Genomic DNA, 13,616 nt, shown 5'->3' with positions numbered 1-13,616 from the left:
CTTTGTAGTCAACCTTGCTCAATTATCACTTTCCATACATAATTACAAACATAGAAGTCCTAAAGTTTCAGAGAGTTAAACAATTTGCTTATATTTTTTTTTGAGCTCATCCCTTTTTGAAATATTATTATATAACATGTGGTAAATAAATGGTTTTGACCAATTCACTTTATAGTTTATAGTGACATGCTCAAAACAAGCAATGATTAATTTCCATCACTTTTGCTACAGTGACAGCTAGCTTTTGTCACGGACATGCATCTTCATTCTTCAGTTAAAAAAACAAACATTGCAATAATTTGTAACCACAGATACCAAATTGCTTAAAGTCCAATATATATTCATACATATTGTCAATTAGGCATCAATGACTCAGATCCAATATAATGATTAGTATGTAGTAAATGAAATTCAAGCAAGCTACGATAAAATCCTCAACATAGAACTAGAGTTGAATTCTCCATTAACATTAATTAGAAGGGTGACAAATATCTTTAATTCTTTATACAAGACCATCAACTTGTTCTTCTAATATATTCACTAAAGAAATTTCACATATTTGATTATCAGTTATCAATCTTCAATTCTTCAGCTGCAGTTCCTATTCTGCACAAACAGGGGAGATCTAGAATCTTGTCTCTTGATTCTTAATGACAAATATCTTGTATAAACAAGATAGAATTTGCATTCGAGAGATTAACTCAGGTAGAATTACAAGTTTACAACTCGTTTTTCCACTCAATATCAGATCCCTATTCCACCTTAATCAACAAAGTAGACAGAAGGGAACTTAGTCTCTGCCTCAATAGACTTTTCAAGTAGTTTGCAAGAAATGTATATATATTAAGAACATAAAATAGTTGCATTTTCAATAAAATAACTACCAAATAAATGCAACAGAAAGCTACCATGTTTGAAGCAAAACTACTAAGCTCATTATTAATGAGGGCTATTAAGAACATCGATAGACACGCGACTAACAGAAGGCAGTCTCATCTGCTGGTCCTTAGCTCTGCTCCTCTTAAACAGCGGCTCCATCGAATGTGAAACCGATGATGCCGCAACGGCCCACAAATCGTTTGAGCTATCACAACTGAAAGAAGCATCAATGACACCTCCCGGGCTACTCGGGGCAGATTCGCGCTTGCGCTTGTGCATCTGGTGAAGACCGTCAGTAATACATTCTTCACAAACTAATGATTTCAGCAAGAGTTTGTAGCACTGGTTCCCTTGTTCCTATTAGATCACCACCAAAAATGTCCCAATTACTCATCAAATCAGCATTCAGCATCATATTTAACACAAATCAATAGATATGTATAAGACAAGAGACAAACCTCACTAATCTTGAGTAGTCCCAGAAGTTCACTAATGTACTTAGTTGCATTAAATGGCTCAATCTCTTTAATAACATGGATCATCGTAGCAGCAGCCAATGTAGATGGAAGATAACTCATAACCCTTGAATCTACATTAATATAAACAAAAGGACAAATCAACCTGAATGGAATGACCCAGATTCGGTTAAAATATGAACACCTAATGTCATAAATTAGCATTAAAAAAAAAAGGGTCTTGCTCTAGATTCTAGCATACATTGCTTACTTACTTACCGGCAATGACGCCAAGAAGAACCCGCTGGCACCGCCATAGAAATTCCCAATGCAAGCGACTCTTGAGGCCAAGCCTTCTTACAATGTGTTCAAAAAAAGAAATTGGGGTCACCGGATGCATCTTCCATTTGAGAGTAGACAACACAAGAAGCTCCATTCTTTGTATTGTCTTTGCTTCAAACACAAACCTCGATTCTTCCACCTACTCCAAAAAGAAAGCCTCCCTTTTTTTCAGAAGCATAACAACAAACACCTGGTGTGCATTTCAAAAATAAAAAAAAAATAAAACAAAAAAGAGATAGAAACGTACTTGGAGGTCTAAGAGGAGGGGCACATGTGTCTCTTCCATCTTTGCAGCGATTGACAAGCACGCAACCGCCGTTAACTGAGTCATCCATGGCTTATCCCTTTGAAACGTGAGGCTCGTGACGAACCTGTCGAAGTAGTTAACGGCGAGAACGGTGGTCAAAGCTGAAAACCCATAGTGCGCACACACGTTAGTGATCCAGCCAACGGGCCCAACTCGAAGCCCATCTAGAAGTCCACGGTGGTCGTCGTCGTTACCAGCGGCGGCGTGGGTCTCTTCCTCTTTGGAGATTAAGGAGGCGAGCTCGTCGTGTTCCCAGAACAGGTCGTTGTCATGCAGAACGGGATGAGGAAAAGATTGGAGCTTTGCGGGGCAAAACGACGGTGATTCGTCGTGGTGGTTGTCGTTGAGGTGGAACGACGCGTCGTTTTGGGTGTCGTCAAAGGTGTCGTCGTGTTCTTCTTGGCAGAGGAGGGTGTCGAGAAGGGAGGGAGTTGTGGGAGACATCTTCTTGAGAGAAGATGATGAAGAGAGTTTTCTTCATTGTAGAAGGAAATAGAGAGTGTGAAGAGCCATTTTCATCACTTATTCTGCATACATTTTTTTTTTCTCTCTGTCTCTCTCTCGCAGCGAGTGAGAGTGAAGAAGAAGAAGAAGAAGAGAGACGAATGCAGTAATGAAACAAAGTGTTTTTATCTGAGAAGTGAGATGCACTTCACGCATGTCCTTTCCTATCCATTTTCCCCAATATTCTTAACAATTTCATATACACAAGTAGAATATAATCATATATGGTTTTGCTAGGTTATCTTTGATTACAAGTTATGCAAGAACACAAATTTGTATTTAACTGATAAAAATAAATAAAAATATTATATTTAGAGATATTAAGTTAATATATTTTATAATTATCTTGACAAGAAAAAATAAGTATATTAATAAAAAATATTTTTTTTATTATTTTTATTAATTTTTTATAATTATATTTTTATTATTATATTTTTTAAAATTTTTTAATAAAATAAAAAAAGAATAAATTAAACTTTTATAATTTATTTTAGTTTTATCATTGAACAAAATACAAAAATACTAATTTTTTTATTTTTGTCTTTGAGTAAATGGTCAAATTAGTCCCTAAAAAATCATGCGATCTCTATTTTGGTCTCCAAAAGATTAAATTAATCAAAATTGTCTTTGAAAGATTTATTGTCACACCTCTCCAACTTTGGCTAGAACAACCCTTAGATATTTCAAATTCAATGATCAATCTCCACTCGGAGCAAGTGAAATCACTCCACTACATTTACCTAGGGAACTTAATTCATCTCATCAAAAGTAGCCCTTAGCGTCACCATTGTTAGCATAAGGGACCTCTCAAATATAAAAAACAAGCAAAATAGGCAAATAAAACACAAGTATAATCAAGTAAAGCAATTAGCACAAAATCATTTAATATGCATAAATTAACAAGCTTAAAGTATAGCAAACCTAAACAAAGCAATCAAGTACAAATGATGCATGTCTGCCCTATAGTTAATGAGCTCATCTGTCGGTCATATAGCCAGAGCCCGACACATCCAGTAACTAACCCGGATATCGTCTCTCAACACGAAGGAAATCCTCAACCTTCAAGAAGTGAACCATCAACTTCCCATTTAAAGAGAGACTATAATGTAACGATAGGGAATCCTCAACCTCAGTCGTTCATACCACAGCTATAAATTGAATCGAAAGAAATTTTTAATTTTCTCCATTTAATTTTCCAATATAACAAGAGAGAAAATCCTCAACCCTGCTTGCCCATTGTAATAAGAGAGGGAATCCTCAACCTCAGTTTGTCTATCACAGCAAGAGAGAGAATCCCCAATCTCAACTTGCCTATATGTGAGCGAGACAAAACTATCATCCTCACCATATCAATCCAAATCTCAATTCAATCAAACATAATTAAACATACCCAAAAATCGAATTAATAATACATAATTGAATCGAAGAAAATTCTCAACCTTCTATCCAACTCCCTGGTGCATCAAGAGAGGAAATCCTCAACCTCAATCTCGTCTACCGTAACAAGAGAGGGAATCCTCAACCTCCTCAATCCGTCATCAATTTACCAAACTCAGGCTCCTTACTCCCCATCATTCATTATCAAACTCGTTCTCAATCTTATTTTACTTCATTCATAGTCATAGTCAGAATCAATCATCGCCATCTCTTATTATCATAATCATTCCCATCTTCCTCAATCAAATCAATAAACATTTTTCTCCATCATCATAATCATCCTCAATCAAAATCGACTATCATCTTTTGTCATTATCATAACCACTCTCATCATACTTAATCATAATCAATCATCCTCATTTCTCATTACATTTAATCCATCTTTCTTCAATTCACTAACTAAACTCATACATTCTCATTCTTAACTCCTCTACCCTCTATTACATCGGCTCTAGACTCATAACAGGGTTTACAGAAGTTTAGAAGGCTAAGAATGGTTTGAAACACAAAAATATATTTTCTGCAAAATAGGGTGGTCATGCGTACGCATGCCTTCCGCGTACGCATAAGTCTAACTTTTGGTAGTGACACATATGCAGATCGGACCACAATCGCGTATGCGAGTACCTGGACAGAAGCATTGGCTCGTGTATGCGCGAATCCAAAATTTTCCAAAGTCGCATATGCATGCCGTGTCCGCGTATGCATGAGTCCTTGGCAGTGACAATGCTCGCGTCGTGTGACACCTCCGCGTACGCATGCATATCAGTATCCAGAAAAAGCTGATATGCTGCAGAAATGCAGTTTTTTTACCAAAACTTTGAATCGTATAATTTTTTTGTTAAAAATTGTTTTTCAATCATTCTTAAGCCCGTTAGAAATATCATTGAATAAATTTTCATAAAAATATAATTTCATTGAATTTTCAACTCCGAGGGTCGAGTTATAGCCCACTGAAGTTGGCTAAAAATTTGTTTTTGCCAAAACTTAGGATTTTACCAAATTTTCATTTTCTCCAAAATCAAACCATTTAAACTCAAGCCAACACACTAAAATAGTTTAAAAAAATATATTTTACACAAAATCAAACCTCTATTCCAGCTATACCACCAACACTCCTCAAATTTTCAAAATCCTTCATCATCCAAAATCAAATTTCAACCCTAAATTTATAACCAAGTTATTTCATATCAATCCTACAAATACACATATCCAATCACTCATCAACCTCAAAACTCTCATCCTCAATATGATGCCAATATATACCAAGTCCCATCAGTACACCACTCTTCACAAATCACAATATGTACATATTTTATACCAATCCATCATTACATATATTTACAATCAAACCAAAACCAATCATCTAACTCATAATCTTTATTCCTAACAAATTTTAACATAGTACACCAATACTTACCTCAACTTATCTTTCATAGCCTCCAACCCAAAATTCACGGCCTCTGACCAAACATTCATCGATTTCTCAATTCATAAATCATAAATAATTATTCTACCAATAAATTTCACATACTCCATCATATTACAATTTCAATCACCAAACCAAGTCAAATTAATCAAGCTATCAAGTAAACATATCAATTCCATCCAATTATACAATTCAATCGTAATCTTAGGGGCATCTAGCCTAGGACTTCATGTCACATAAAAATGGTATTTAAATGAAACTTAAACCATATCTTAATGGCAGCAATTCTAAACCCTTGAGTCCTTTCACGGGCAATTCCAATGTTCACCAAAACCTCGCCGCTTGATCCACAACTTAACCCCGCACCGACCAACACAACAATTTCACTATTCACAACAAAAATCCACAATTTCCCAACCTAACGTTTATAAGATTGGACAATTGAAAGGGGATAATACTTTCTTACCTTAACCTACTGAGATTGGTGATGGAACTCACCAATAGCTCATATTAAAGCACCCTTAAATAACCAAAATCACAAAATGTTCTCAAAACTCAAATCAAAACATGAATTGAAAGGCGAAAATAAAACTGGGCAGAGAATTTCAAGGTACTCACCACAATACCTAGTTAAAATTGAAGAGAATGAGGAGAGTGATGTGTGGTCGCAAACAGCTTGTCAATCGGAACTTTGGAAAGGAAGTTATAGAGGATTGAAGACCAAGGAGGTTAGGGTTTCTTCTTTCTCTCTTCTCATATCAGCCGTGTCTCTCTCTTCTCAAAGGGGAAAAATGGTTGGTTTGTGCTAAAATGGGGCTTATATAGTGTGGGTTTGGGCTCACTTGGGCCCAGTTCACTCAATTTAGCCCGTTGGCCTAACTTTGAGCCAAAACTTTTAAGATTAGTGTTTTAATTTATATTCCAATTATTTTCACTTTTTCAAATTATAATTTTTAGTTTCTTAACTCTCTTCGCCCATAATTAACTATATCACTCGTAGTAGTGGACAGACTTAAGCCGGTACTATCGGTTCATTTACCAATACATGTTTTTATGTGTTTTCCCAAAATACATTACATGTTCCCACTCGAAAAAATTCTCCGAATTCAGATATCATCGTTAAATTTATAAATTATAAATTCTAGATTTTCTAACCCCTTTGACCCATATTTAATTAATTACTTATTTTAATTACCATTTAATTGGAGTTTTACACAAATCCTCGTCTTCCTCTGCGTCAATTGCGTGCTTTACCATCTTCACCTTTGCCTTTTCAGCACCGCCATTCTTCTCTATCAAATTCCCAATATCCTTACCTTTATCCCTCAAAACAAACCCTAATTTTCGCTTCTCATAATTTTTCAAATCCTTAGGATCCTGTACATAGGTATTCCTGTCACTCTGAAGAACACGTACCAGCACATCAAACCTACTATAATGTTTCAAATCAAAATTATTGTTGTTACTAATCAATTGATTCCTAATAAGATTGTTGTTATTAGAATTTGAGGAATCGAAATCAGGGGCAAGGAGAGAGTCCTTACCGTGAAAGATGATCTTAGCCATCGATTTTCATAGAGTGAAGCCGATGTCGTCTATGGTCTGGTCGATGGTCTCGAGCGACTCCTGCGCTACAGTGGCGCTAGCGTCGAGGGAGGATGGGAGATCCTTGACAGCATGTCACGGATCACTGCAATCTCCATTTGGGATTTTTGAGTAATTTTTTAGTGTTTAGATAGTTTTATCGTATGAAACCGATCTTTTATGAGTATAACTTCAATTTTGTTATTTCGTGGGTAGATTTGTCAACATCTAAAATTTTTGTGGGTAGAAATGATAGTTTACTCTCTGAAGTATTTACCTTTAAGAATTCTAGAAAGAAGAGAATTAGGTTGAGTCACAATTTTCCAACACTATTTACCCAAAAGAGCCAAGTTTTAAATCTTGAGATATTTGAAACCAAGCCTGCCTTCTTTCTTAGGCCTAGTCATCTTATCCCAACTAATTCACACTATTTACCTTTCGGAACCTTGCTACCACCACCAAAATTGGGTTAAAATACTATGAAATTTCATTAGCAAGTTGTCCGAAAGTTTAAAACATGACAAGATGTAGATTGGTATAGTTTTACCAACTGCTCAGAGTAATAACTATCTTCCATTAGATAACAAGCACATTTTTTATCTTTGTGTCTTTTTAAGAACCTTATATTTGCTTGAGTTGACAGTGAATTTCTTAGAGCGATTGATCGACAAGGAAAGATAGGCTCAAATATTTATCTTATGCACCTACGTGAGAAATATTTAGCTGGACTTCTAGGGAGGTTTTAATCTGTCTTGGAGTGTTATTACTAAAAAGCAGGACCGATTTATTAAGATTAACTATTTGTCCACTGAAACTCTCATAAGATTCTAATAATTCTAGAATAGAGGGACAACTATCTTCTGAAACTTTACCGAATAAAATGAAATCATCAGCAAATAGTAAGTGGTTTATAGTTGGACATTTTCTATTTATCCTAATTCTCTAAATGAGACTATTTTGCTCTACTTTGTGTAACAAAAAGAAAAGTCCTTCTACACATAGTAAGAAAAAGAAAAGGAGATAGAGGGTCAACTTGATAGATGCTTTTATTTCATTTAAAAAATTATATGGTTGATCTTCCACAACAACAGATTAAGAAATGGTTATCATCAATTCACAAATCCAATCAATAAATCTTGACTCAAATTCCAACTTCTCCATAATAAATCATAAAAAATGACACTCTACCCTATCGTAGGCTTTACTCATATCAAGCTTGAGTGTCATTTCGTATTCCAAGATTTGGTTCTTTTGTTTAAGATAGTGCATACATTCTTGTGCTATAAAAGTGTTATTATAAATAAGTCTACCTTTTAAAAATACACTCTGAGTAGGACTAATTACCTTATTCATACACCCTAAGAGTTTGTGGACTAGCACCTTCGAAATAATTTTATAGATAACAGATGACAAATTGATGAGTCTTACCTGAGTCATATCACTCGCATTTGGGACCTTTAATTTGGCACTAGGTAGATATTGATTTAGTTAAAATTTTTCAAAATTCTACCTCCAGGAAAGAAACTTCTCATAACACTACAACAATATAGACTATTTTTTAGGATTATTATGTGTAAAAAAAATTTAAAATTCGTCAAAAAAAATTTTGACACTATTTTAACTATGAAAATATGTTAATAAAAGTTTTGTCAAAAATAGTATTTTTGACATATAAGTAATTGTAAAAAAAGTTTAAATCTTATTTTGATAAATATTGGCCGTCAAAAATAATTTGTTAAAAAAATTTGAGAATATATTTTTTGTGATACTTATTAATCGTCAAAAATACTATTTATTTTGACACTTATTGACCATAAAAAATTCTCAACAAAAATTTTTAACAAAGAATGAGATGAGATTTTAAAATTGAAGAATAAACTGAGATTTTGAAGATGAAGAATGAGTAATATGATCCTAAATTGAGAGTAGTGTGATGCCAAAATTGACGGAGCTCAACGAAGAAAAAGAATAATGGAGTAAGTTGAAAATAAATAAGTGTCAAAATTGAGGAGTAATTTTCTACAATTAAATTATTCATCAAAAAAACATAAAAAATTTGACATTTATAATATTTGTAAAAAATATATATTAATTTTTACACTTAACTATGACCGTATAAAAAAATCATGTTAAAATAGCTCTCTTTTCTTGTAGTGTAATTTGAAATATGTCTTCTCTCATTATATCCAGTAAAATTAAAAGAATTTAACCATTATACCATCTTTCTCCAGTATACTCTAAAGACTGATACTAAAAATAATTCTTTTTATTTCATTCATAAAAACAAATCTTCTGAGTCTATAGGTCATGTTAGCTATAATATTAAATTTTGTGAAAATAGGTCTAAAATCTACCTAATTAAAAAATGTAAAAATACTCTTAAAATAGTCTTCAAATCACCCTAACAATATCAGTATTAGTGGTTGCCATATCCCTATTTTCCTTCTGTATATGCTATATCTTATTTGTTTCGAATCGTTGTCTTTGTATGTATTTTACATATTATATATCATAGGCATAAATCGTTAGTCTGAATAAGGTTTAATATTTTTATTCAAAACTTTTAGGATTTTCACGATATATGTAAATATTGGAAGGACAAAATTATTGACATATTCGATTTAGGATAATCTAACAATTTTGCTTCCTAAATATTTTATATAAATAAATTACCTATGAACTTATTATATATAAAGTCTTCCCGTTAAATTAACGGGTGGCACCGGTAGTTATTACATGTTACATGCATGCTTAATAAATATTAGAGTAAATTATTAAAATGACATTTAAAAATTTATATAACTAATAAAATAATCTTAAAAATTATGAATAAAAAATAAATTTAAAAATATGACAAAAATAATTAAATATAAAATATATATTTTTAAAAAAATTAGAAATAATATTTTAGTGTATTTTTTTAAATATATTAAAAAATAAAATATGTTTATCTTTAGAATTTTTTGATTTTAAACCAAGTAAATATTTCTTATAGCTTTTGTGAGTGACTGAAATGATTTTAAAAAAATTAAGAAAATCTTAAAAATCGGATTTTGTTCTAATTTTTTTAATGTATTTTTTAAATAATTATTTAAATATTTTATAAAATTTTAAATTAAATAAATAAATTATTTACTAAATACGAATTTCGTTTGTTACTTATAAAAATAATATAATTTTTTATTATTTTTATCTTATTTTTACACTATTCAAAAACTTATTTGTTTGTTTAATTCTTTTAAAATTATTTTTGTCAGTGATATAAACTTTCATATATATTTTGAATGCTTATCCCAAATACTAACAATTATAATTTTGGATGCTTACCCTAAATACTAGCAATTACAGGCATGAAAAACATTAATATGAGATTGTGGGTTAAAATATTATATAGTAATGTCTTAAATTAATTTTTAAGAATTTTTGTAGTCAAACATTTTAAATTTTTTTAAAAATAATTATCAAATCAATTTCAAAAGATAATCTCCATTAGATACAACTAATATTTTTATCCGTAATAATATTACGAAAATATAAATTTTTTAAAATTATAGTCTACTTTATTCTGACAGTTTAGATTATGCATGGCACAAAAGATTTATAAAATCAAATTAGTTCTACAAAAAAAATCATAGGTTGACAAAAGTCTCTGTCTAAGAAGACCAAAGTATCTGTAGATAAAAAAATCAAATAATAAAATTTATAGTTATTATTTTTATATGAAAAAGTCTAATTTTTTATTAATAATTAATTTTAACATTTGTTATCTAAAATTTAAAAAAATTTAATGTGTATACTTTTACATTTAATTAGGTGTTAAGTCTATTGGACAAATAAAAATAATTAATTTTTATACTTGCTATTTAAAAATAATATTTTTCTCTTTATGTATATAAAAATATATTTAAATATTAGCATAAAAACATTATACTGATAGTTATAAAATTAAATTAAAATTAATTTTTTTAAAATAATTGATTATTGATTCTAATTTTTAATTATAACATTAGTATTCTCTCCAAACTATATGTAATAAATATTTGAAAGAAGAGAAATAAAAATATAGATTAGAAAGATAAGCGATGAAAATTTAACACTAAATAAAAAACTAAAAAAATATGTATATAATAATAATATTTTTTATTTGAATTATATTATTTTATTAATTTTGTTTTTTGTAGAATAGAAAGATAGAAAAAAATAGAGAATGAGAGAAAAGAGAGATAAAGATGAAGAATGAGAGTGAGAGTGAGAGTGAGAGTGAGAGTGAGAGTTTGTTAATTTTGGAAGAAAAATTTTTATTTTAATTGTAAAAAAATATCGGATGACATATTTTGATTTGTCAAATTACTAATATAAAATGTAAATTATATATAGAGTAAAAATGGTAGAGAGAAATAGAAAAATGGAGAGAGATAGATGAGAGAATCTAGGAAGGGGTTTATTAATTTTTTAAAAAAAAATATATTTTCTCTCAATTCTAATAAGAGAGTGTCATGTGATACATTTGATTATTAAATTAGATAATAATATATGATACATAATATAGATATATTTCAATTTCAATTTTAATTTTAATGCAATTAAAGAATGTCATATTGTACATTTTAATTGTCAAATTAGTAATTAGTCATTGATATTAATAATGATATATAAAATAGATAGAGTGATTGAAGGAATGAGAGAAATAGAGAAAGAAAAAGGAAAGAGAGGATAACTCTTTGATTTTGGAAGGAAAGATTTGATTTCAATTGTAATGAATGAGTGACATGTGGCACATTTTGGTTGTAAAATTAATAATGAAGAGAGAAGAATTCTTTAATTTTGGAGAAAAATATTTAATTTTAATTACAATGAGAGAGTGACATATGGTACATTTTGGTTGTAAAATTAGTAAGGAGAAGAGGAGAATTCCTTAATTTTGAAGAGAAAGATTTGATTCCAATTGCAATAAAAAAAGTGATATGTGGTACATTTTGGTTGTAAAATTATATATATATATAATATATATATATATATATATATATATAATAGATTACAATGAGAGAGTGGCATGTGACACATTTTGGTTGTAGAATTGGTAAGGAGGAGAAAATAATTCCTTACTTTTGGTGAGAAAGATTTGATTTCAATTACAATAAAAAAGTGATATGTGATACATTTTGGTTGTAAAATTAGATATATATAATAGATTACAATGAGAGAGTGACATGTGGCATATTTCAATTGTAGAATTAGTAAGGAGGACACGAGAATTTCTTAATTTTAAAAAAAATATTTAATTTTAATTACAATAAAAAATAATATGTGATACATTTTCATTGTAAAATTATATATATATATATATATATATATATATATATATATATATATATATATATAATAGATGTTAACTTGGCAAGTTGGCATATGGCGTTACGTGACACGTGTATAATAATAAACAAATAAATCCTTATGCATGGGAAGCAAGGATGCATCTTTTAGCAACTTTTGAAAGTGTTAAACTGTTAATTTTTAATGTACTAATATGTTTTTTTTTTTTCTTTCAAAATGCTTTAGAAACTTAATTGTTTTTTTAACAATCTGATGGATTAAAATATCTAAATTTATAATCAGGTTAATATTCAAATTAAAAAATTTAAAAAAGTAATTAGAACATAATTTTATGACTCTGAATTATTTCTTATATAAAAATGAAGAGATTGTATGAAATGACCTTTGCCGTAAACTTGTAACCAAGATCAACGAGAAGACCGAACGGTAATGTTTTTTTCTTGCTCTCAGTTACAGAACTATCACTCAAATGATTTACCAATTTCAAACCCTCAAAACAGCCACAAAATGTTGATATGAGTTGAGAAGCCTTGTAATGCTTTCTAATTTATTTAACACATGAAATTCCAAAACCAATATGGAATGTCAAAAGAGGGGGTGCAAAGGGAACGGCCATTTGGCAATTCTCTACGGGTTGGAATTTTTGGAGAGAACAATGTCTAAAGTTATTGTCGCATTTGGTTGATGAGACGCATGCACCTCCGTACTCTCAGTATTGGAAAGTGGAAACAAAACCACAGTGACTGAGTATAGTATCCGTATTTGTTTTATTCCTTTTTCTTAACGAATAATTTAAGCGATCTCTGTATCTGTTAATCCACCAAGATTAAAGCATATTTTCACAATCAACAAATGCTAATCATAGTTATTAAAATCATTCCGACAATTGACTCGCTTAAGACACTGAATTATTGGGTTAGTAATTCAATGGATCACTAATTTAATTGATTAATTTAAAATTAATTAATTATTATAGAATAATTATTTAGATCAGTGTCCAAAAATTTTAAAAGAATGTATTAATATGCTAGTGTCATAATTTATATGCACAAAACTAAGTTAATAATAATAAAGGTTGACATATATTAAAAGTAAAATGAACAGAGAATTATTATGTTTGACAAAAAAAAATATTGGGAATTGATCTGTATATTAATTTTTTGGGACTAAAATGTCCACTTTTAAAATTCTTAGGGACTGATTTGGGTAGTTATTCTGCCGAAAAATAAGCTGAAAACTAATTTATCTGTCAGAGTAAAACCTTGGAGATTGATATGTGTATTAATTTTTTTTGGCGACTAAAATGTTTGCTTTTAAAATCTTGTGACTAATTTGGATAATTACT

At 30.2% G+C, this 13,616-nt stretch overlaps 1 protein-coding gene across 1 annotated transcript; it reads right to left on the bottom strand.

Annotated features, from left to right (window-relative positions):
- Positions 1-446: 446 nt before the first annotated feature.
- Positions 447-2,629, bottom strand: LOC130960467 (cyclin-D3-3-like). The gene is made up of 4 exons (XM_057885864.1): positions 1,924-2,629; positions 1,614-1,815; positions 1,338-1,468; positions 447-1,236 (listed from the first exon to the last, which is right to left on the bottom strand). Exons 1-4 carry the CDS (start codon positions 2,425-2,427, stop codon positions 940-942), a joined length of 1,134 nt encoding a protein of 377 aa, XP_057741847.1. The 5' UTR covers positions 2,428-2,629; the 3' UTR covers positions 447-939.
- Positions 2,630-13,616: the final 10,987 nt, after the last annotated feature.

Source organism: Arachis stenosperma, chromosome 1, assembly GCF_014773155.1.
Source record: "Arachis stenosperma cultivar V10309 chromosome 1, arast.V10309.gnm1.PFL2, whole genome shotgun sequence".
Lineage (NCBI taxonomy): Eukaryota > Viridiplantae > Streptophyta > Magnoliopsida > Fabales > Fabaceae > Arachis > Arachis stenosperma.
The sequence above is the reverse complement of the archived record's forward strand: the minus strand, read 5'-3'. Positions and strand labels throughout refer to the sequence as shown.